The sequence below is a fragment of the Columba livia genome, chromosome 1 (assembly GCF_036013475.1).
Source record: "Columba livia isolate bColLiv1 breed racing homer chromosome 1, bColLiv1.pat.W.v2, whole genome shotgun sequence".
Lineage (NCBI taxonomy): Eukaryota > Metazoa > Chordata > Aves > Columbiformes > Columbidae > Columba > Columba livia.
In genome coordinates, this window is record NC_088602.1 from 193,766,678 (window position 1) to 193,784,647 (window position 17,970).

Sequence of the window (17,970 nt, forward strand, 5' to 3'; positions counted from 1 at the left end):
ATAGTGGATGGAATATATCCCTGGCTTGGACCTGGATGAACATACAGTACAGTTGGCCAGTCATACCCGGCTCAGCCACTGATTCCTACTGGGACATCTCATACTACTAGAAGACAAATACTGTTTTTATCAATCCTACAAAAACTTGTGTTGTTTCTTTTCTTCATATGACCATAAAAACTTATTTTTAAATATCTATGAGATAAGAATAATTTTACCTGTATTTTTAGTCATGATTTAAAGACACTTATGGCTTTTCTTATCAATACTATACTGAACTCTTGACCTCTGAATACATGCGCTTTTTTCCAATGTTCCCTTTTAAATTCAGTTTAAAAAAAATCTGAATTGTGTGTGTCTTGGTTTTATTCCAGTTCTATTTTTGATACAGTGTATGCCTGCTTAGAAACGAGATAAATAAATATCAATCAACAGATCTAAAAAGCATGTACTTTTGTATGATGTGACTCACATCAGTCTACAGGACTGCCTTAAAGAATAGGTAATGCTGATAAATGCTGAGAAGGGTCAATAATTCCTCACTCATGCTCTTGGGGCATGAAAACTGCCAGTCATAAAAAGGTTACTGGAAATCTGCTACTAATTCCCTTTTTCAAGTTCTCAGTCAAGAAAAGTAAGGGTTTATACTGTCTATGGCGCACCTCCCTATGAAGACATACACATTTTTCCTTTTCATCATCCAAACCCAAAAACTATTTCAAAGCTGCCTTCTATGGGTAGAAAAACTGTCTGACTCCCCCTCTTGGTACATCCTGGCACAGCAGATGCCAGATAGAGAACATCTTTCTCACCTCCATGAAAAGAAAATTAGTGAGAATTTTTGTCTGCATAGCTTCCCTTCACTGCTACTCTTCTCTAACCCCATCTTTAAAAAACCCTCTGAAAATACCAAAACCTTGCAGATACAAAGCTATTTATCTCAAAGCAGGACCTTTTCTCATTTTTCTTCAGCCCTGATGTGCCCCGTACTATCAAATAGCCACTGAACTGAGTCTTAATTTTATTTATTTGCCATGAAACTATACAAAATTCCAAACAAAACCCTCCGATTGGTGACCTCTCACATTTTATTTTCTTGTGCAGCATTTATTCAAGCTTAAGGGCTTTTAACTGCCAAATCTGTTCCCTGGATGGGAAGAGAAACCTTCCATGTGTGTGTTCTGTGCCTCTTGGGCTGCTCTGACAATCTCACTCATATTTGCCTCTCCACAACCCCCTTGCTCCCCCCCAAAAATGTATAGAAGACAAACAGGAGAAAATAATTCTACTAAAGCATGTTAGAAGTAACAAACCCCTCAAAAGCAGGCAAATTGGCAGTTGGGACACACTGTCCTCAACTCAGTTTTACTATATATAGGTAACATATGCAGCACATCTGGTACACAAAGTATCTTACTGTTTTGAGACACAGGTTAAGCGTAACAGGTAAAACTGAAAAACAACAACTCTAACATAAACCCAAACTTTTTTTCCCCACATTCTTAAGAGCAATTCTCTTTCTCGTTTTAATAGTTTCAGGTCATTCTGGTTTTTTAATGTTTAAAAGATAAAAGAAAGACAAATTTTAAGAAAGGCTAGCAAGATTAGCTGTCGTAGTAAGTCACATTCAAATTCTTTCCAGGGAAATTTTGAGGGCCAAAGTCTCAAGAAGTTTTAGAAGACAATAAATCATTTCATTAAAATGTATTACACATGTAGTAAGCTTTCTAAAGATATCAGGTGAAATGTAAAGAAAGCTCTGAAAAAAATATCATCTTAGGTATACTGTCAGTAGATATTTTCGAAATTAGCATAGGAATAGCAGTTCTTTGGTGTTACACAGCTAAAAAGGTTAATGTTCTTTATTATTTTCAGGGTCAAAATGTATACCCTAAGAACACAAAAATACACATAAAGCTTTTGCCATACTTTTTAGAGCAGGCTAAAATATTTAAATCTGCAGAAAGTGACAGAATAAAGATATTAAGTATAAAACTTCACCAAGTTCTTATGTGAATTAAATGCATTTTTTTAAATAAAGTGCTGCAGTATTTTAGCTATTGTGATACTAATTCCTCTAAATGTGTTTGACAGAGAAATGCCAACAAGAGTGTAACCAATTTGCTAACTTTTGCTTAAGGCAAAAAAAAATATATAATTATGAAAAATGTGCTAAACAGATACCCTATTCATATATATAAGTATATATTAAATCTGCACAAGTGATACTAAAATTATCATTTATAGCTATAATCATCTGGTTATAACAGAAGTATCAGAACTCTCTTGTCTCTACTTAACCGCTGCAGTGTATCAACAGAAAATCGCCCTATTTTACACATCTTACTACTGAGCATCTACCCAATAGATTAAGAATATGGATTTGAGATCTGAATACTCCAGTCCTCTGTACTTCAAGTAAGATTCTTGAGACTGCATCCATGTTTCTGTGTGGTCCCTCTCCAAACAAAGTTCACACCACCCTAATCTCATAAACCATTCAAAATATTAAATCACCCTTGATAGATGAGACATTCCAGTCTCTTAATGAGCAATCACCACATAAACAAAGCTTTAAAGTACATCCAGGGCTGTAACACACCCTGGCTGCGATATATCCGAACCCTTCTGAAGTTAATTCCGAACAGTACTACTTCCCATGGGATTCAAACACACATTTAGAAACTGTATCCTTTACCTTTTCCCATCACCACTCTTTCTGAAGGGTTAAAATGTTCTAGTAGGTGAAGGGGGTACTTGTCCAGGGGCAAAGGAGTTCCCACAATTAATGCGTGTTACATTAACTCCATGTTTTTCAGTTCTCTTTGAATAAATGTGTTAAACAGTAATAGATTGCAAATTAATTTAAATCGGACACGAATAGTGGATGTAATAAATACCTTACTTTTAATTCTCAATGGTGTACGCAAAAAGTTTAAGGTATTTCAGTTTTTAACACCCCTTCATACTGACTGCAGCTGACCAGAATATGTTAAACTGCTTTGCAGGAAGATCAGACAAGCATGGGACTGCAATTATATATCACAATGCCCTTTTCTGGGTTCACAGCTCTATTCATCTTTTAGAAACACTGAAGGACAGATTGGACATAGGGGAACGGATTAGCCACAGGACGACCTGTATTTCCACACAAAAGCCTAAGTGTAGAAAAATGGCACCCTGTGTCACCCATTCTTCACTTGCTGAAAAAAACATATTCATGAAAATAGACATCTAAACAGCTCTTTCCCACTCATCTCAGAACAAGCATTCATTGTTTCTAGACACCATTTAAACTGCAGTAACGTAATGCCTAAACTGACTTAACTCAAAAATGTAGATAAAAATATCTAAGAATTGACAGGGCTACTTAGAGAAAAACCTAAGTTCAGCAGAAGAAATAAAATTTAAAAAATAACAGTGTGAAAATTCTCTGTTGACTGTTGCAACACACAATCTTACATTTATAAATGTGACTGAAGGAGGATTTGGTTCTGGTAATAAGTTTCAGCTGGATGTAATGAAAGTTCTACACACTGTAGCCATACAGTGCCACTGAAATTATTAAAATACATTGTGTTAATAGGTGATAAGAGTTTAACATAACAGATAACATCACTAATTCCAAGGGAGTGAAAGGAAAATGAACACAGAAAAAGACATGTGGTAATTATATCATTTTGAGAAGATGCAAAAAGTGAAGATGATGTCAATTTCTATTAAGACCTGCCTCTGGAAAAAAATAAGCTGTAAATACTACAAAACAAGCAAAAATTGAAACAAAACATGCAATAAAAAAATTAAGTCAGACCTTTACTTTTACATGTCATTCTTAAATCAATCACCTTGCATATAAAAGAGATGCTTGGTGTATGAGCTTGTACTGTCAAACTCTCTCAGGAGATATGTGCTACCAGCTAATCTTATCAAGCTAGGCAAACTGGTGGTTTACTTGTTTGTTCTTTGGGACTACAGGAAATCATCCTTCTGCAAAAGAAATAATCAAATGAAAATGTCCAAGCATTTAATTTAGGAGTTCGACCACACAGCTGAGTTACAAACATAGCTCATTAGGCTCCGATGGGAAATGAATCTTTTTGCCAGGAAATGAACAGTCTAACTAAACATCATGTGCAATAAGACATACCATTCCTAACTTTCTATTGAAATTTTAATGAAAAAGGCTAACTCAGGGATCAGAAAAGAATTTCAAATCTTCTGAAGGTAAGGTAACAGCCATCCCATATGTATTCTTCTTGGTACATATTTACTTAGTAAACTAATGTGGCAGGCATGCGGTTAAATGATTTGCCAGTCCTTTCCTCACACTTCTTTCCATTGTTTTCTTACTGAAAATAATAAAAAAAACAGTTTTTACAATAAAAATATCTCACTTTCGCAAACTGTTTACAGTATCTATCCTATTTTAGATCTTCTGTTACCTATTTCTCTTTCTCTTAGATGCCTGAGTTTGAATATACTCTGCTTAAACCAATCATTTTTAATTGGGGATTTTAAAAGTTCTTCATAAAGAAAAAACTCAGTTATACCATGTAGACTTCCAATCAATTCCACTAAACTATTCAGTGTCATTATTGAAACTATAGGGAGGAATACATACACTGCTGAAGTAATTATGTGAAAGGGGTCAAAATGTTATTGTGGAGATTAGCACCCATCAAGAAAAGGTTGACAACTAGCCCAATACAGGCAATCTGTATTTACAGTAAGTATATAGTTCTCAGTGTTAAACAAAGCAGAAATATTTTGTTCACAGATATAAACAAACTGATACAATTAAATTACCCAACAAGCTCAAGAGCTTCAGTTTTCTCTCTGCAGTCCACATTAATAGCGACTATAATTGCCGGAAGAGAAGCAATGTAAATGGTGTAAAATGCTCCTTGGTATATGGTCATGGTTTTATGTTTTTATATATTAATTTGCTAGCTTTCTATTCCTACAATGTAAGAAGAAATATTTTAAGTGAAACAAAAATGCCTCTTCGTTTGTGGATTATTTACAGTAACAGAGGTCTCAAAATCAAGCAGTGAAAGACTGAAGAAAAAAAAAAAGGCAAATACTGACAATAGCCTAAAATGACTAGCAATATTTCATTCTGTAAAATTTTCTCAAAATAAATCATCTCATTAAACAGAGATATATAAATACACTAGTCCAAGCATTTTAAAAGAATGTTAAATAAGTAGCTGTGTGGAAGGCATTGCACACAGTGCAATTAAAACAAGGGTAAGTTTCTTAAAGGAGAAATCTCTGGTACTGGAGATATCTGGATAACACTTCTTAATTATCCAAATCAGGCAAATCAGCGTTTATTCATTTCAGAAAAGATCTGTGAAAATGTGCAGTCTCATGCTTTTTTTGGACTGACACACCAGCAGCGATACTTCAGTGGTTGCAAAGTTGTCGCTTTGCCCAGTCTTGACTGAAACTTTGTCCCAATCACATAAAAGTTTTTTTCCACGCTTTGCACAGCCAGCACTCCAAGATGAGCTCGGCTTCTTCTTCGGGTTGGTATAATCTCAACTACATTGCAATGTTAAAAAAGAATAAATGGGTTCACCAAAAGCCCCATATTATTGTGTTATACTTGCTAACACTGCTTAAAAAACAGCACTGGGCTTTCCCACACACCACCAAATAAATACACATGCATCTCTCAGGATTCACACTTGAATCTCAGACTACAGTTAGCTTTACAAATATACAGTGGAATCATTATTTTAGCAAAGAGAGGGGAAAAAAAAAAAAAGAGTAAAAGAGTAATTTTCTGATGAAATAAAAGGAAAAAACCCAAACTAACAAACAAAAGCGATACAAGGGTTCTTCCCGAAGAAAATTCCTCTGTTCACTTAATAAAACATTTTTTTTTCCATCCAACTCACATAGTGAAAGAAGAAGAAAAACTGCCCCACTATCCAAACTATTTTCTCCAGTAAATTGTAATCACAATTTTCTGACCACAAGGTGGAAAAAACAGGAGCCTTGAAAATCCATGCGAAGGCCTCTTCCAGTTCTGGGGCATCGGGAAGGAAGATGCTGAATGCCCAGGATTTGCTCTGCCCTGCCCTTTCCATAGAACTTTAGTGCCATCTATTGAAAATGTACTGAATAGGGAAGAGGGAAAGGATGCCTATTGATTTGGTATAAAAATAAGACGTTTACTTGTTAGGGGTTTTTTCGTTTATTAATACTCCCATGATGACTGCTGTTCTGTGGTCATCTGATAGCAACAAATATTTTCTATACACTATACATGCCCCATAAAGAAATGAGACATGGGCTAAAGCACTGAATGAAAACATCATACAGATTATATATATATATAGATATATATATACACATTTGCCAAGAATGTAAGTCTAAAGCTACCTATTATCTAAAGGAACAAAAATGAGAAGGCTTTAACGGAAAGGAAAAATAGCGTGGAAGCACTGCTGTAAATAGAACATACTGGAAACCGTAAAAAATAATTAAGGCACCTCGTAAAGACCTTAGTATTAAAGAACAGGGTACGTAGACATGCAGATATAATTACCTTCTTTAAGAAACTGTGAGTGGATGACAAATATAAGAAAACAGCAGATCGCTGCTCCTGCTAGTGCCCATAAAGCTTTCAAGAGCTGCATCTCGGTCTGAAACTCAGTAAATACCCAGAAAGTCACACAATGAATTTCCAGAGCGATGCATCAACGCTTCCCTCTGTGCGCCAGGCGCGGCGGCTCCCGGCAGGGACCACACTCCCGAGCAGGGCGGGCGAGCCAGGGGCTGCGGAGGAGGGGCCGGGGCTTCACACCCCGCGCGGGGGCAGCGGCAGCGCCGCGCTCTCCTGGCCGAGGCAGCCGGCGCGGGGCCCCATGAATCAGCGCTCCGTCTCCGCGGGAGCCGCGCCGAGCCGGCGGCGGGGGCAGGGAGGCCGGCAGCGCCGGGCCGGGCTGCGCAACAGCGCCCGCTGCGCCGCGGGGGCGCGGGGCCGCCGCCCGCTCAGGGCGCGCCGCCGCCGGGCGGCGCGGGGCGTGCGGGGGCCGGGCCAACCCCGCCGAGGCTCCGCGGGAGCCGCTGCAGCATCGCCGGGCTGCGGGCGCCGGTCGCTCTCTCGCTCACTCCTTCGCTGGCTCGCCGGGCCGCCGCTCCGCTGCTCGCTGTCCACGGCTCGGGGAGGAGAGAGCGAGCGGGGAGGGGAGGGAGCGATGGGGGGAGGGATCTCTCTTTACTGCAACTTCTCCAGGCTGCCGGCAATTTGTTGCACCCCCCGCTCCTCCCCCGGCTCGGGGATCCTCTCTGGTGCGGGGGGGGACGGGGACACATTCAGTTCATCCCGCCATCGCTGGCAAACGCGGCGCCGCTCGGGAGCTCTTGCAAAAATAGCTGGCCTCCCCTCGGGCTCGCACCTCCACCGCCGGGGCTCCTCGTCGCCCGGCTCCGGAAGCTTCCCCGGGCACCGTGGCTAGCCCCCGTCCCTCACTCGCAGCCCGCCTGCGGGGTCGACCCCGTTCCGGCGCTGCTCCCCGGCGGTGGCCCCGCAGAGCGCCCTCAGAGCTACGGCGAGAGCTCTCTCAGCCTACAGGTTGATGCCTCCGTTGCAGCCATCCCCACGGAAAACAAGAACGCAAATGAAAGAATGCCGTAAATCACAAAGAAAAAAAAAAAAAAAGAAAAAAGACCAGGGCTGTGATTTTGCTGCCGCCCTCCCACTCCAGGGGAAGAACCGAGCCGCGGCGGCTGGCTGCCGTAGAGAAGCCTAGCGGGGGGGCAGGAAGGTTGGGGAGGTGCTGCGATGCGGAGACGGTCCGCGGGGCTGCGCGCTCGGCCGTGCAGTTGTGGGACGCGCTGCAGCCGGGGCCCGGGGGCAAGCACGCACGCCCAACCCCTCAGCCTCGAGCGGGCCGGCCGGCCGGCGGCCGCCTGGTGCGGGCACCAAGCTCCGTGCCGCGCAGGCGGCTAGAGGCACTTCGGTGGGGCAATGCGGGGTCTGGGAGAACAGCTGTGCGCTGAAGCACTGCCGGCTGCGCGTATTTGGGCGGCAGAGGGAGTGCCTGGGCTTGGCTCCGCTCGGGTGCCCCTCTGCCCGCGGACGCGGTGGGGCTCCGCGCCTCTCGCGTTCAAACTCCGCCGGCTGCCCCGCGCAACTTCGGCGACGCGAGGGCGCTCAGTACCGCGGCCTGCGGTGGCTCGTGGAGAGAAACCGCGGGGAGGAGCGCGGACCGCGGCCGCCGGCGAGCGAGCAGCCCGGGGGGGCCGGAGCGGGTGTCGACGGGGTGCGAGAGAAAGCCGGGAGGAGGAAGGTGTAGCAGAGGGAAGCGGGCGAAGGCGGGTGCGGTTCGCAGCACCGCGGGAGACTGCGGGCAGCAGGCGGCCGGAGCGCCGAGTGGCGCGACGCGGCCCAGCCCGGCCCGGTCCGGAGGCTAGTCCTCCCCGCTTGCAGCTCCGCGACGAGCTTGAAGTTGCCGTGCTCCTCCGGCTGGCTGTAGATTGACTGCACTGCATTAGCAATGATAGTAACGCACTGGTGGCCGATGCGGTACCCCGGTCTATCCGGATAGACATGATAGTGCATCCATAGTTTTGAGGATATAACTCAAGAAAGGGGATACTTGCGTTCTAAGAGCTTTGTTTTCATAGATAGTTGGCTACATTTTTACTTTTATGTTATTTTTTGTAACACTTAAATATTGTCTTAATTTTTAAAAAAGGGGAGGGTTTTGCAGATGCTTGGAAGGACAGGTTAATGAACATTTTTTTTCGTTGGGCTGACATCTCCCTTCGTGTTGCTGATGTGTGTTAAGTTCATCCCTGTGCTTTTTGTTTTTTCACTGATAGTGCAGAGAAATATTCAAACCAAATATCTTTTGAATTTTAAACTTCACACAAATCCCTATAAACCCATTTATTGCATTTACTATATTTGAAGATTACAGTAATGCAATGTTAAAGCAATGTCATAGCTACACTAGAGATATTCCGCTGTAAATATTTCATTCTGAAATGTACACTTTGGTGAGATATTGACCATGCTTGGGTGCAGTTCAAGTTGGGTTTTGTTTATTTACCCTCTGGGTGGAAGGAAAAAGTGTCCAGTAGCTAAAGAAAATTCACACATCTTATACTTAAGCAAACACAGATTCCTCCCCCTGAGAGAGCAGCTTTTAAGTCCACAGATAAGGGATTTTAAAAGTGTCTCAAACTTAAGAGTTTATGCAGTCCAGTATAAGCAATATCTATCAGTTTGAACATGCTGCTTAGAGATAAACCCTATGAAAAATTTTAAACATTACTTTCCTTTTTGACTAAAAGTATGTGAAGACCCACTGGCAATGGGTCAAAATCCCCATGTTGCTTACTCCCTTTGAGGTGCAAGATGATAGCCCTTCTCCCATTTTAAACTAGCCTTACTTGTTTGAGCATCTGAATTACACAAATACTCTTGGGCTTTTGTGGGCTTCGGTTCAGATCCTTTCATAAGGAAGATATCAGACTGTGGCACTATGCCTCCTGGCCACAGGGGAGTCACTCTACGTGCACACGAGTGTAAGTGGGAGCAAAATCTGGTTCAGTGCTCACATTGTACAGAGATATTTAGTCTCATAGCAACAAGGGATTCCAGAAGACTTCCCATTTGAGAGGACAGTGGTACCTGGCAACGCCGCTTGCTGTTCTAAATATGGTTCACTGTGGACTTTCTGTTTTCTAAATAGCTTTGGACCTTTGAAATAGAGTGAGTCCTATTCAAAAATACCAATCTTCAATTTCTCTACTTGTCACCTGCATAATGATTTATAAAATATTAAAGATACCTCAAGTTACCAATGTAGATTTCTCTGAAAGACTTTTCTGAATAAATTCCACTGACAGAAAATCCCCCTTATCTTTCATCCTGTTAAGATTTGCATCCCCAACTAACGGAATAACACCCGTCAAACAACTTGAAAGCTGCTTAGGCCAAGACAGATTTACAGAATTATCTCACTGTGCGTTTTCAGGATTTTGCCAGAGCTCTGACCCCATACATCTCCAGCAATATAGAGGCTGTAGTACAAGCAGTAGCTTCTGACAGGGAGCCACTCCATAGGAACTTTCCCAGTTGTTTTTAATGTTAAAGGAGGGATGCTCAGCACCTGAAAACTGGTAAAGGATGGTGATGGTTTTGGAAGACATTTCCAACACAGAGGACAGTTGCAACATGGAAAAGTAGTGATGGAGTGAGGAATGTGTTTTTCTGATGATCAAGGAGCAAGAGCAAATGTGTATAAAAGTTCTTTTGAGTTCTCATGGAAAAGCAGCACAAAAATGAAGCACATCATTTCCAAATGTATGTTCCCTTTTGGAAATACAGCTCATTTGTTCTTTTTACCAAAACTTCGATCTGATTCTACAGAATTACTAAAACTGGAACTCTGTAGCAAAGACAGCAGCCTTTTTTCAATTCTAGAGGTTTAAAAATACTATCTATGCTCTGAATTTAATTTTATGAAAAAAATTATATGAAACTGTAATAGATTTATTCTTCACTACTGAGATATTTTATAAATAAAAACATGATAAAATTCCTGGAACACAATCATATTCAGATTGTATTCCATATACCTATAGCTAAACCCCTAGTGTTTTCAGTTGTGTCGAACGCCTTTTGCATAATTATTTTATGCCTGTTGCAATAAACCCCAAAATCGTGCATGGCCAATGCAGATCTAAATGCAGTAGCACAAGGTATGACGTTAGATGATTTTCAGTAATGAATTTGGAAACTACTACTGGCTTTGAATCACTAAAAATACAGCAGACGATATCTATAATTAGGTTATCTAGACCAATCCTTTGCCAATGCCCACTGGATTTTATTTCTGTTACTTTTGAGTTACTTAGGCAGTAGTCTGTCACCAGTCACTTGAGGCGATTATTCCAGCCCAGTGGTTCTCTCAGCTGGAATGTTTCTCCTGATGCTAAGTTTAACATTTTATTTTGTTGAAATTCACGCAGTTCATCCTTCACATATGCCTGAAGTGGCATTATAAATCTTTTTCCAAAATAGATGATATATTGAATATATAGTAATGAATATAGATGGATATATTTCCACCAATTAGTTTTTGCAATCTGTAAGTACTTTTTTCCCTCTGTTCTCTGCATGCCAATGGCTCGTTCACATTTCTTTGCTACTGGGCTAGTCACAGCTACAGTAGTGATGAAAATTTTATCACTGATCCTCACCTGTGCTGGGCAAGTGCCACTGGAGTAGAAGTTAATCTCTAGGGAGATTCTGTTAATCTCTGACTTGTGACATGATGCAGCTACCATAAGAACCACAAATACACATCCATTTGGCCACCTCCTTCCATGGACACCTAAAACTTTCACTTGCTATTCCTTCATTTACCCAGTAAGGTGATACATTAATATGTCTTTAATAATTATTTGATGGACCAAAACCCACTTCCCATTCTTTCTCCTAGTGACAGATTAATAAGAGGGATAGCACAGCCTAGATACTTAGAATAACCAATATGCCATTTTCTTGCTACAGTGCATCATGTCTACCTAGAACTTTTGATTTTAAGTCATTTTATTTCAGCTGCATTATATTGCTGTTCTTGTTTTCTTCCTGCCATCTTACTGACTTTCTATTCAGGTGCTATTTTCTTCTGCCTATTTATTTATTTATTTATTTATTTTTATTTATAGTACCGATGCCAGCAGTGCATGTCACATGGACAGTTGCCCATTGGGAGCTCATTGGACTTTCTCCCACACAGCAGTCACCAGTTAGTCATAGCTGTTGGTCACTACAAAGGCTGTACAGGAGCTCCCTAAGAAGAAGTGAAAGGTTCTATAAGACCACTCTGATCCCTAGAACACTGGTGAATTATCCCAAAACACAAATCTGAAATGACTTACTTTGCCAGTCACAGGTACTATGGGTACTATAGTCAAACTATGCTACCGTGCTTCTCCATCCATGGTTATACTCACGGATCATATTCTTCATATCTGCTCAACAAGCAATCTCCCCTTATTTTTAAACATATAGTTTCTCAAATGTTGCTTTTGTCCTCTTCTATTTTACTTTGTACACTCAACCTGTCACAGGGAGCACCTCGCTTTGCAGTAACTGCTCTGACACATTTAACAGCACAATTATAGATGACTTGGTAACCACCCATTGAGTAAAAATAACCTAGCAACTGAAGACACACTTAGGTATTTATACTTAGATATCCCAGAGGAACCCTTCACAGCTCCTGTAGCTGGGGAAAACATATGTATCTCACCAAATGCAGTAGGCTAGGAATCCTCAGGGTGGGGGCGGGGGACACGGGAAGCGATAACATTGCACAGCTGAAAGGTTTTCCAGACAACACTCTGCCAGCTAATCCAACTCTTATCCAACTAGCTCTGCAATTAAGGTTTCCTACTGAGAACAATGACAGCATTATGACCTGGGGAATTTTCTACATAGAAAAACCCCAACCCATCTGGGATTACAAAATTTAGAGCCTGAAAAACATCCAGCTCCCACACTGATGGTACTTGCAACCAGTACTGATCCAACGGAACTGGTGCCAGTATGCATACGAGAAAATACATGAGCTGTAAGAAATGAGCTGCCAATGAGGAGGGAGCCAGGGCAGCACATGCTGTGTGAAGAACCTGCAGTGCTGAAACTCATTCTTGCCTTCCAGAGTACAGATTACTTTTTTTTTTTTTTAATGTGTGATGTACTAAGTTTTCACACAACCTGTTCAGGAAGAAACAATTTAATGTCTGAAGAGAGTGGCAAATACTTGCAGGCAGTCATCTAAATGATGCAATTTAATTTTTATTATACATATGTACATATGGCTGCCTATGGATAGTTTTACATATTTGAGGGGAAAAAAGAAACTCAGCATTTCATTGAGAGAATCACACATCTTAATAAAGAACTTGTAATATTACAGTGTCTGTCTGCCCATTCTTTCCCACTCCCAATTTTTTCTGGTTTGTTTACGACCTTCATCTCTTGTTTTCAAAATATGCCTTCATTCAGCTAAAAACACCGGAATAGGTAGCAGTTTACATCCAAGAGGTGAACTAATCTCAAAAAGAAAGTGTACTGTGTCTCCAGGGCCTTTCTACCTGCCTCCAGTTGTAAGATTATTGCCATGAAATGTTAATGAAGTGTTCAAAGTCAGGTTGGATGGGACTTTGGGCAATCTGATGTAGTAAAAGATGTTCCTGCCCATGGCAGGGAGGTTGAACTGGATGGTCTCTGAAGGTCCCTTCCAACCCAAACCATGCTATTATATGACACCATGATACTTTGATCATCAAAGAGAGTAAAAAAGTATTGAAACTCACAGTTAAGACCGGTGGCCAAGGCACAGGCTTGAATGTTCCAACTACTATAGGTCTATTCACAAAAATCACAATGATATTTAGAGGGCTTATCCTCAAATTCTTACTTTTTATATATTTTAAGATCATCTGGATTTTTTAACCTTCTCAAAATGCAATTGTTTACTCCTTTTTCAGAAAAAAAAAAAAATAATTATTATAACCAAGATACTAAAACACATGTAATTAAAGGAATTCAGTTATGATCCACAGTTTCCAGCACCAATTCCTGAGGGTCTAGCCTAAATGCACACAACTAAAATGCTGTAACATTCAGTGAGTAAGTTCTTAACTGAAAATGAGACCTGTGGAGAAAGCCAGGATGAATAACCAGTGTCTCTATGAGTCAAGTCACAGCAAACCTTTCTAGAATGTCCGATAGCAATGTTGTATGGAAAAGTTAATAAAGTAATGTATTTGGGGGTTTTGTTGCTTCCTCTTATCTTAGTGGGGGGGGAGGGGAACAAAAAAAAAATCCAAATTCTGCAAGAGTGAATTCTGCTATATAAACTCATACTCGCTGGCAACTTAACCAATAAGCTTTTTGACCTATGGCTTGAACTCTAACCAGATAATTTTCTGTACTAGCTGTTAACTTTCCACATCAAAACCTGGATATCACAAAAATTTATCAGGAACTGAAGGCAGGCCACAATGGGCACTTTTAGTTCTTTCCATCAGAGATTCTTACTGTAATAAGTAGGAAAGGGTGCTGCAGCAAAAATGGAGCATATACAGAACAAACAAGGCACCTCCACAGTTGGAACAGGTTCTGAACATAGAAGAGACAACGACTGCCTCTGTATCATTTGAGTGTGCTGGGTGATAATACTGAGCAAGAGCTAATCTTTGGTTGCTGATAAACTACTGGAGGGGAAACAAATATTTTTCAGACAAATGTTAAGAGCAGATGCTTTAAAAAATATTCAAAACCTCAAAAAGAAAAGCAGTTGAAAATTGTTACATGCACAAAATGAACAATTATTACATTTTAAGTATAAATTAAAATGACTTTACCACTATGGCACTCTTTTTTTTAACCTGAAAACTCTCATGTATTCATGAGATCTACACTTGCATCAGACTGTGACATTAAAGGAGGCCCAGAATTTTATACATTAAGTTTCTTCTGGGTCTGTGTTCAGGACTTCATTCCAAAATCTTGAATAAGTAAAAAAGAAAGAAGTTTTTAAGTTTATAATCTTAAATCTTAGAAAACAAACTTGTTTGTCAATATGAAATAGAAACCAATAATTTTTCAAGCCATTCATGTATAATATAGTCCACTAGTTCTTGATAGTAAAGAAAAAGATAAGTATTAGTGTCTAGCTATTATGGGATATGTCCAGTTAATACTAAATGGCATAAGACATGTTTTGTTCTGTAGGATGAAATTGGGTTACCGCAAGCTACTCTGAGATTTGTTACTGGACTCTGTGGAATTAAGGCATTGGAGGCTCATCTGTGTACACCTGGAGTGGGATAATGGCAGGAACTGCAGATTAATATTACCTTCCCTTGCATGCACAACCTATTCATTATTTGATTGTCTGTCAGGTTTTGTGCAAAGTGTGTTTCTTATACCTACCAGATACATCAGGCAGCCCATAGCTTACTACAGTTAATGAAGCAGCCACTGTATAGCAGCTTTTCACAAAACTTTTTATGAAAAGCATATTTTAAAAGGCAACAAAGCTTTTGGTTTTGCTTTGAATTATGCTGTTCTAATAGGAACAATTTTTCTGCATGCTTACATTGTTTTAAAATAGAAAGCTTTAATTACAACATGAAATGGAGCATCTAAAATTTTGTCATTTAACAAAAATGCCAGATATTAAAATAGTACTCTTGGCACATGGGGCAGTGACAATGCACAGCCTGAAATAACGTCTGTAAAAATCCTGGAGACATTGTAGCTGATTCAGCCAGATTTCAGATGGAAGAAACCTTACAAAAGAGCCTTATACAAACATTGTAAGACAGACACCATCCTTCTCTACAGCAGGATATAAACTCTCCCTAGACATGGCTTAACCTTGAACAGAGAAGGAGTAAAGTGGACCATGGGCCATTCTTTGTGCCAGCTCCTGGGAGGTTTTAGCATCCTGCCCATGCTGGACTGTCCCACATCAACACCCCATGTCTCCACTGTCCTTCATGCACAGGTTCAAGCTCACTAACCCATGATTTTACTTGTCTGGGTCCATATCTGAAAGAGGAGATGAGTCGTGATAATTAATTGCTCCTGACAAAACAAGAGTGCATAAGGTAACAGGCAGATGGTAGAGATGATCCAGGAATACAAGTTTAAGTTTTAAACTAGCATATTGGTTAAGCCATGCCTGCAGAAACAACTTTGACCTTAAAGTCACAGGAAAAGCCTGACTATGGTTTACTTTACCAGTATACTAATATAATGGTAATATTATGACATTACATTAGTGTAATATTATACATTGAATGGCTACTATGGTACAAGTAGACACATCAGAAGTGGGTAATGATGAATGGAAGTTTTTTATATATAAATTGCTGCATACAGATTAGATATTGCACTTAATTTTTTAAAATACTTGTTAGCCTTTTTTTTAAACAAAAAAATATTTATTTGTTTTCATTTAACATTTCAGAGGAAACTGGCATAGTCTATTCTGTCAGTAATAAACAGAATAATTATAAACTATATGCTCTCAATCCATGCCATAGTGCTTTGAGAATGTGTCAACACTTGGTGATTTCCTTACCCAGCTCAAAAGCATCTTGGAAGCACCCCGGGCAATGTCTCATATACAGCCATTGAGGGTTATCCGCTCCAAAATAGCTCTTATAATCTGAATGGAAGAACCATAAATGATTCAATTGAAATAACTTCTGAAAATGCAAAAGGAAATGAACACAGAATAAACTACAACATTGGGGAGTCTAACAGCCTGCACACCTGAAGATTTAGAATTGAAGACTTTGATGTTTCCCCTTACAACCATCCTACTGTATGTAGCACCTACGTTCAGATGCAGAGAACAGTATTCATAAAATTGACCTTCACTGATTTTAGAAGAGTTTTTTTTCATCATTTCAGCTATAAGTTAACCAAACACATTCAACTGCATCTGACATAACTGAAACTTGGTAGGAGTCTCTCTCCCCACTTCTCCTCTCTTTGAAAGAAGTTAAGTATTCCTATCATCCCTATAAAAGAGATATAGTATAGTACATAACACTTATTCAGTTATAGCATTCGAAGTAAAATTGTGTTAAATAAAAACTTAAAATTTAATGCCACCAAATGTTGGATGCACAGATTGCCCTTGGGTTTTGTTTTTGTTTTTGTTTTGTTTTCGTTTTTTTTCTTTATGAAGAAACAATGCCAGAAGAAAAAAAAAAATCACTTTTGTTTTACAGAAAACTAACAGAATTCTATAAACCAGAACAAATCACAGTATCACAGTATCAAACTCCCAAAATCAAACTCCCAAAACACATGACAATTACATCTAGAAATGAGGGACTAGCAAAAGACAGTATACTAGCTAGAATAATGGTTATGGTTAAAAAGGATGTTTTAGATGTATTTTGAATGTCAACCACATTTTGATTGTTTTTTTCTCTTTGCCTACAAATAACAGATTTTTTTTTTTTTTTTCCATTAGGAACCATTAGTTGTTGGTTTTGTTTTGCTTTGTTTTGTTTTGTTTTGTTTTGTTTTGTTTTGTTTTTCATAATTGCTTCAGAACAATATAGAGGAGATGGAGAAGCAGGTATGTACTTCATGTAGCAAACTTGAATTATCAAATAATATGAGCAGGATAACATCTAATTGTATAGTAAGTATTGTCTGAGGCATTGGCAAGGGAGAGTTATTCTGCTGCTGTAAACATGTGTAGCTGTTATCAGTCCTAAGGACATGCCATAAGTATGAAGGTGTTTATCAATATGTTGTCCTACCAAAGTGGATAGAATCAGTATACGACCAATGACCTCCTACAGTGAGAAACAGCTGCAATTTACTTTGCCATAAGGAAAGGACTTACCCTTTCCAAATTATGTACCCTGCTGCTTCTCACACAGAAAAACATCCTCAAGAAAGCAGTCATTAAAACATAGTAATGCAAATGCAATAGCTGCAGTAGGTTTAACTGTTCTATTTTTCTTTTTGGGATATACCGCTGAAGATACATATCTTCCTTTTGACAGACACAACATAGGGTAAAAAATAATTTAACAGCAGTTTGAATTTTCCAGTTTGTGGTGCTCATCTTTTCTAATTGTCTAACTATCAGAACTGAGTTCTGTGAGCGGGCATCTTTTGGTTTTTTAAACTGTTGTTTTCAAACTATATTAATCTTTATCATCCCAATTAGGTTTTTGTGTGATGCATACAGTGTATCAAAGAGGATTAGTTTGACACAAAATGTAAAATATTTTCTGATTTTTTAAGAAGATAAAAGTAATCCTTTGTGTTACATTTTTTCCTGAATACTTTGGTAGAGATTTTGTTGTCATTGCAGTAGCTTACTATCAAAATATATTTGTAAGAGGAATTTTTGGTAATAAAGGATTTTACTTAAATTATGCCTG

General features: G+C 39.7%; 1 protein-coding gene across 12 annotated transcripts in view; it reads right to left on the bottom strand.

Moving 5' to 3' along the window:
• The window catches only part of TAFA5 (TAFA chemokine like family member 5), a 402,443-nt gene that overhangs the window by 289,554 nt on the left and 94,919 nt on the right, over positions 1-17,970 (bottom strand). For 7 of the 12 annotated variants that reach the window (XR_010469610.1, XR_010469605.1, XR_010469604.1 and 4 more), the window contains exon 2: positions 16,137-16,223. The exons of 2 other annotated variants lie outside the window; for them this stretch is intronic. Coding sequence is in view for 3 of the 10 variants with exons in the window: in XM_021284162.2 (XP_021139837.1) it covers positions 16,137-16,223 (87 nt within the window). In the remaining 7 variants the exon portion in view is untranslated. Of the gene's footprint in view, positions 1-6,559; positions 6,918-16,136; positions 16,224-17,970 lie in introns of those variants that run through there. 3 more of the 12 variants (XR_010469609.1, XR_010469611.1, XM_065048963.1) reach the window with 3 other exon arrangements.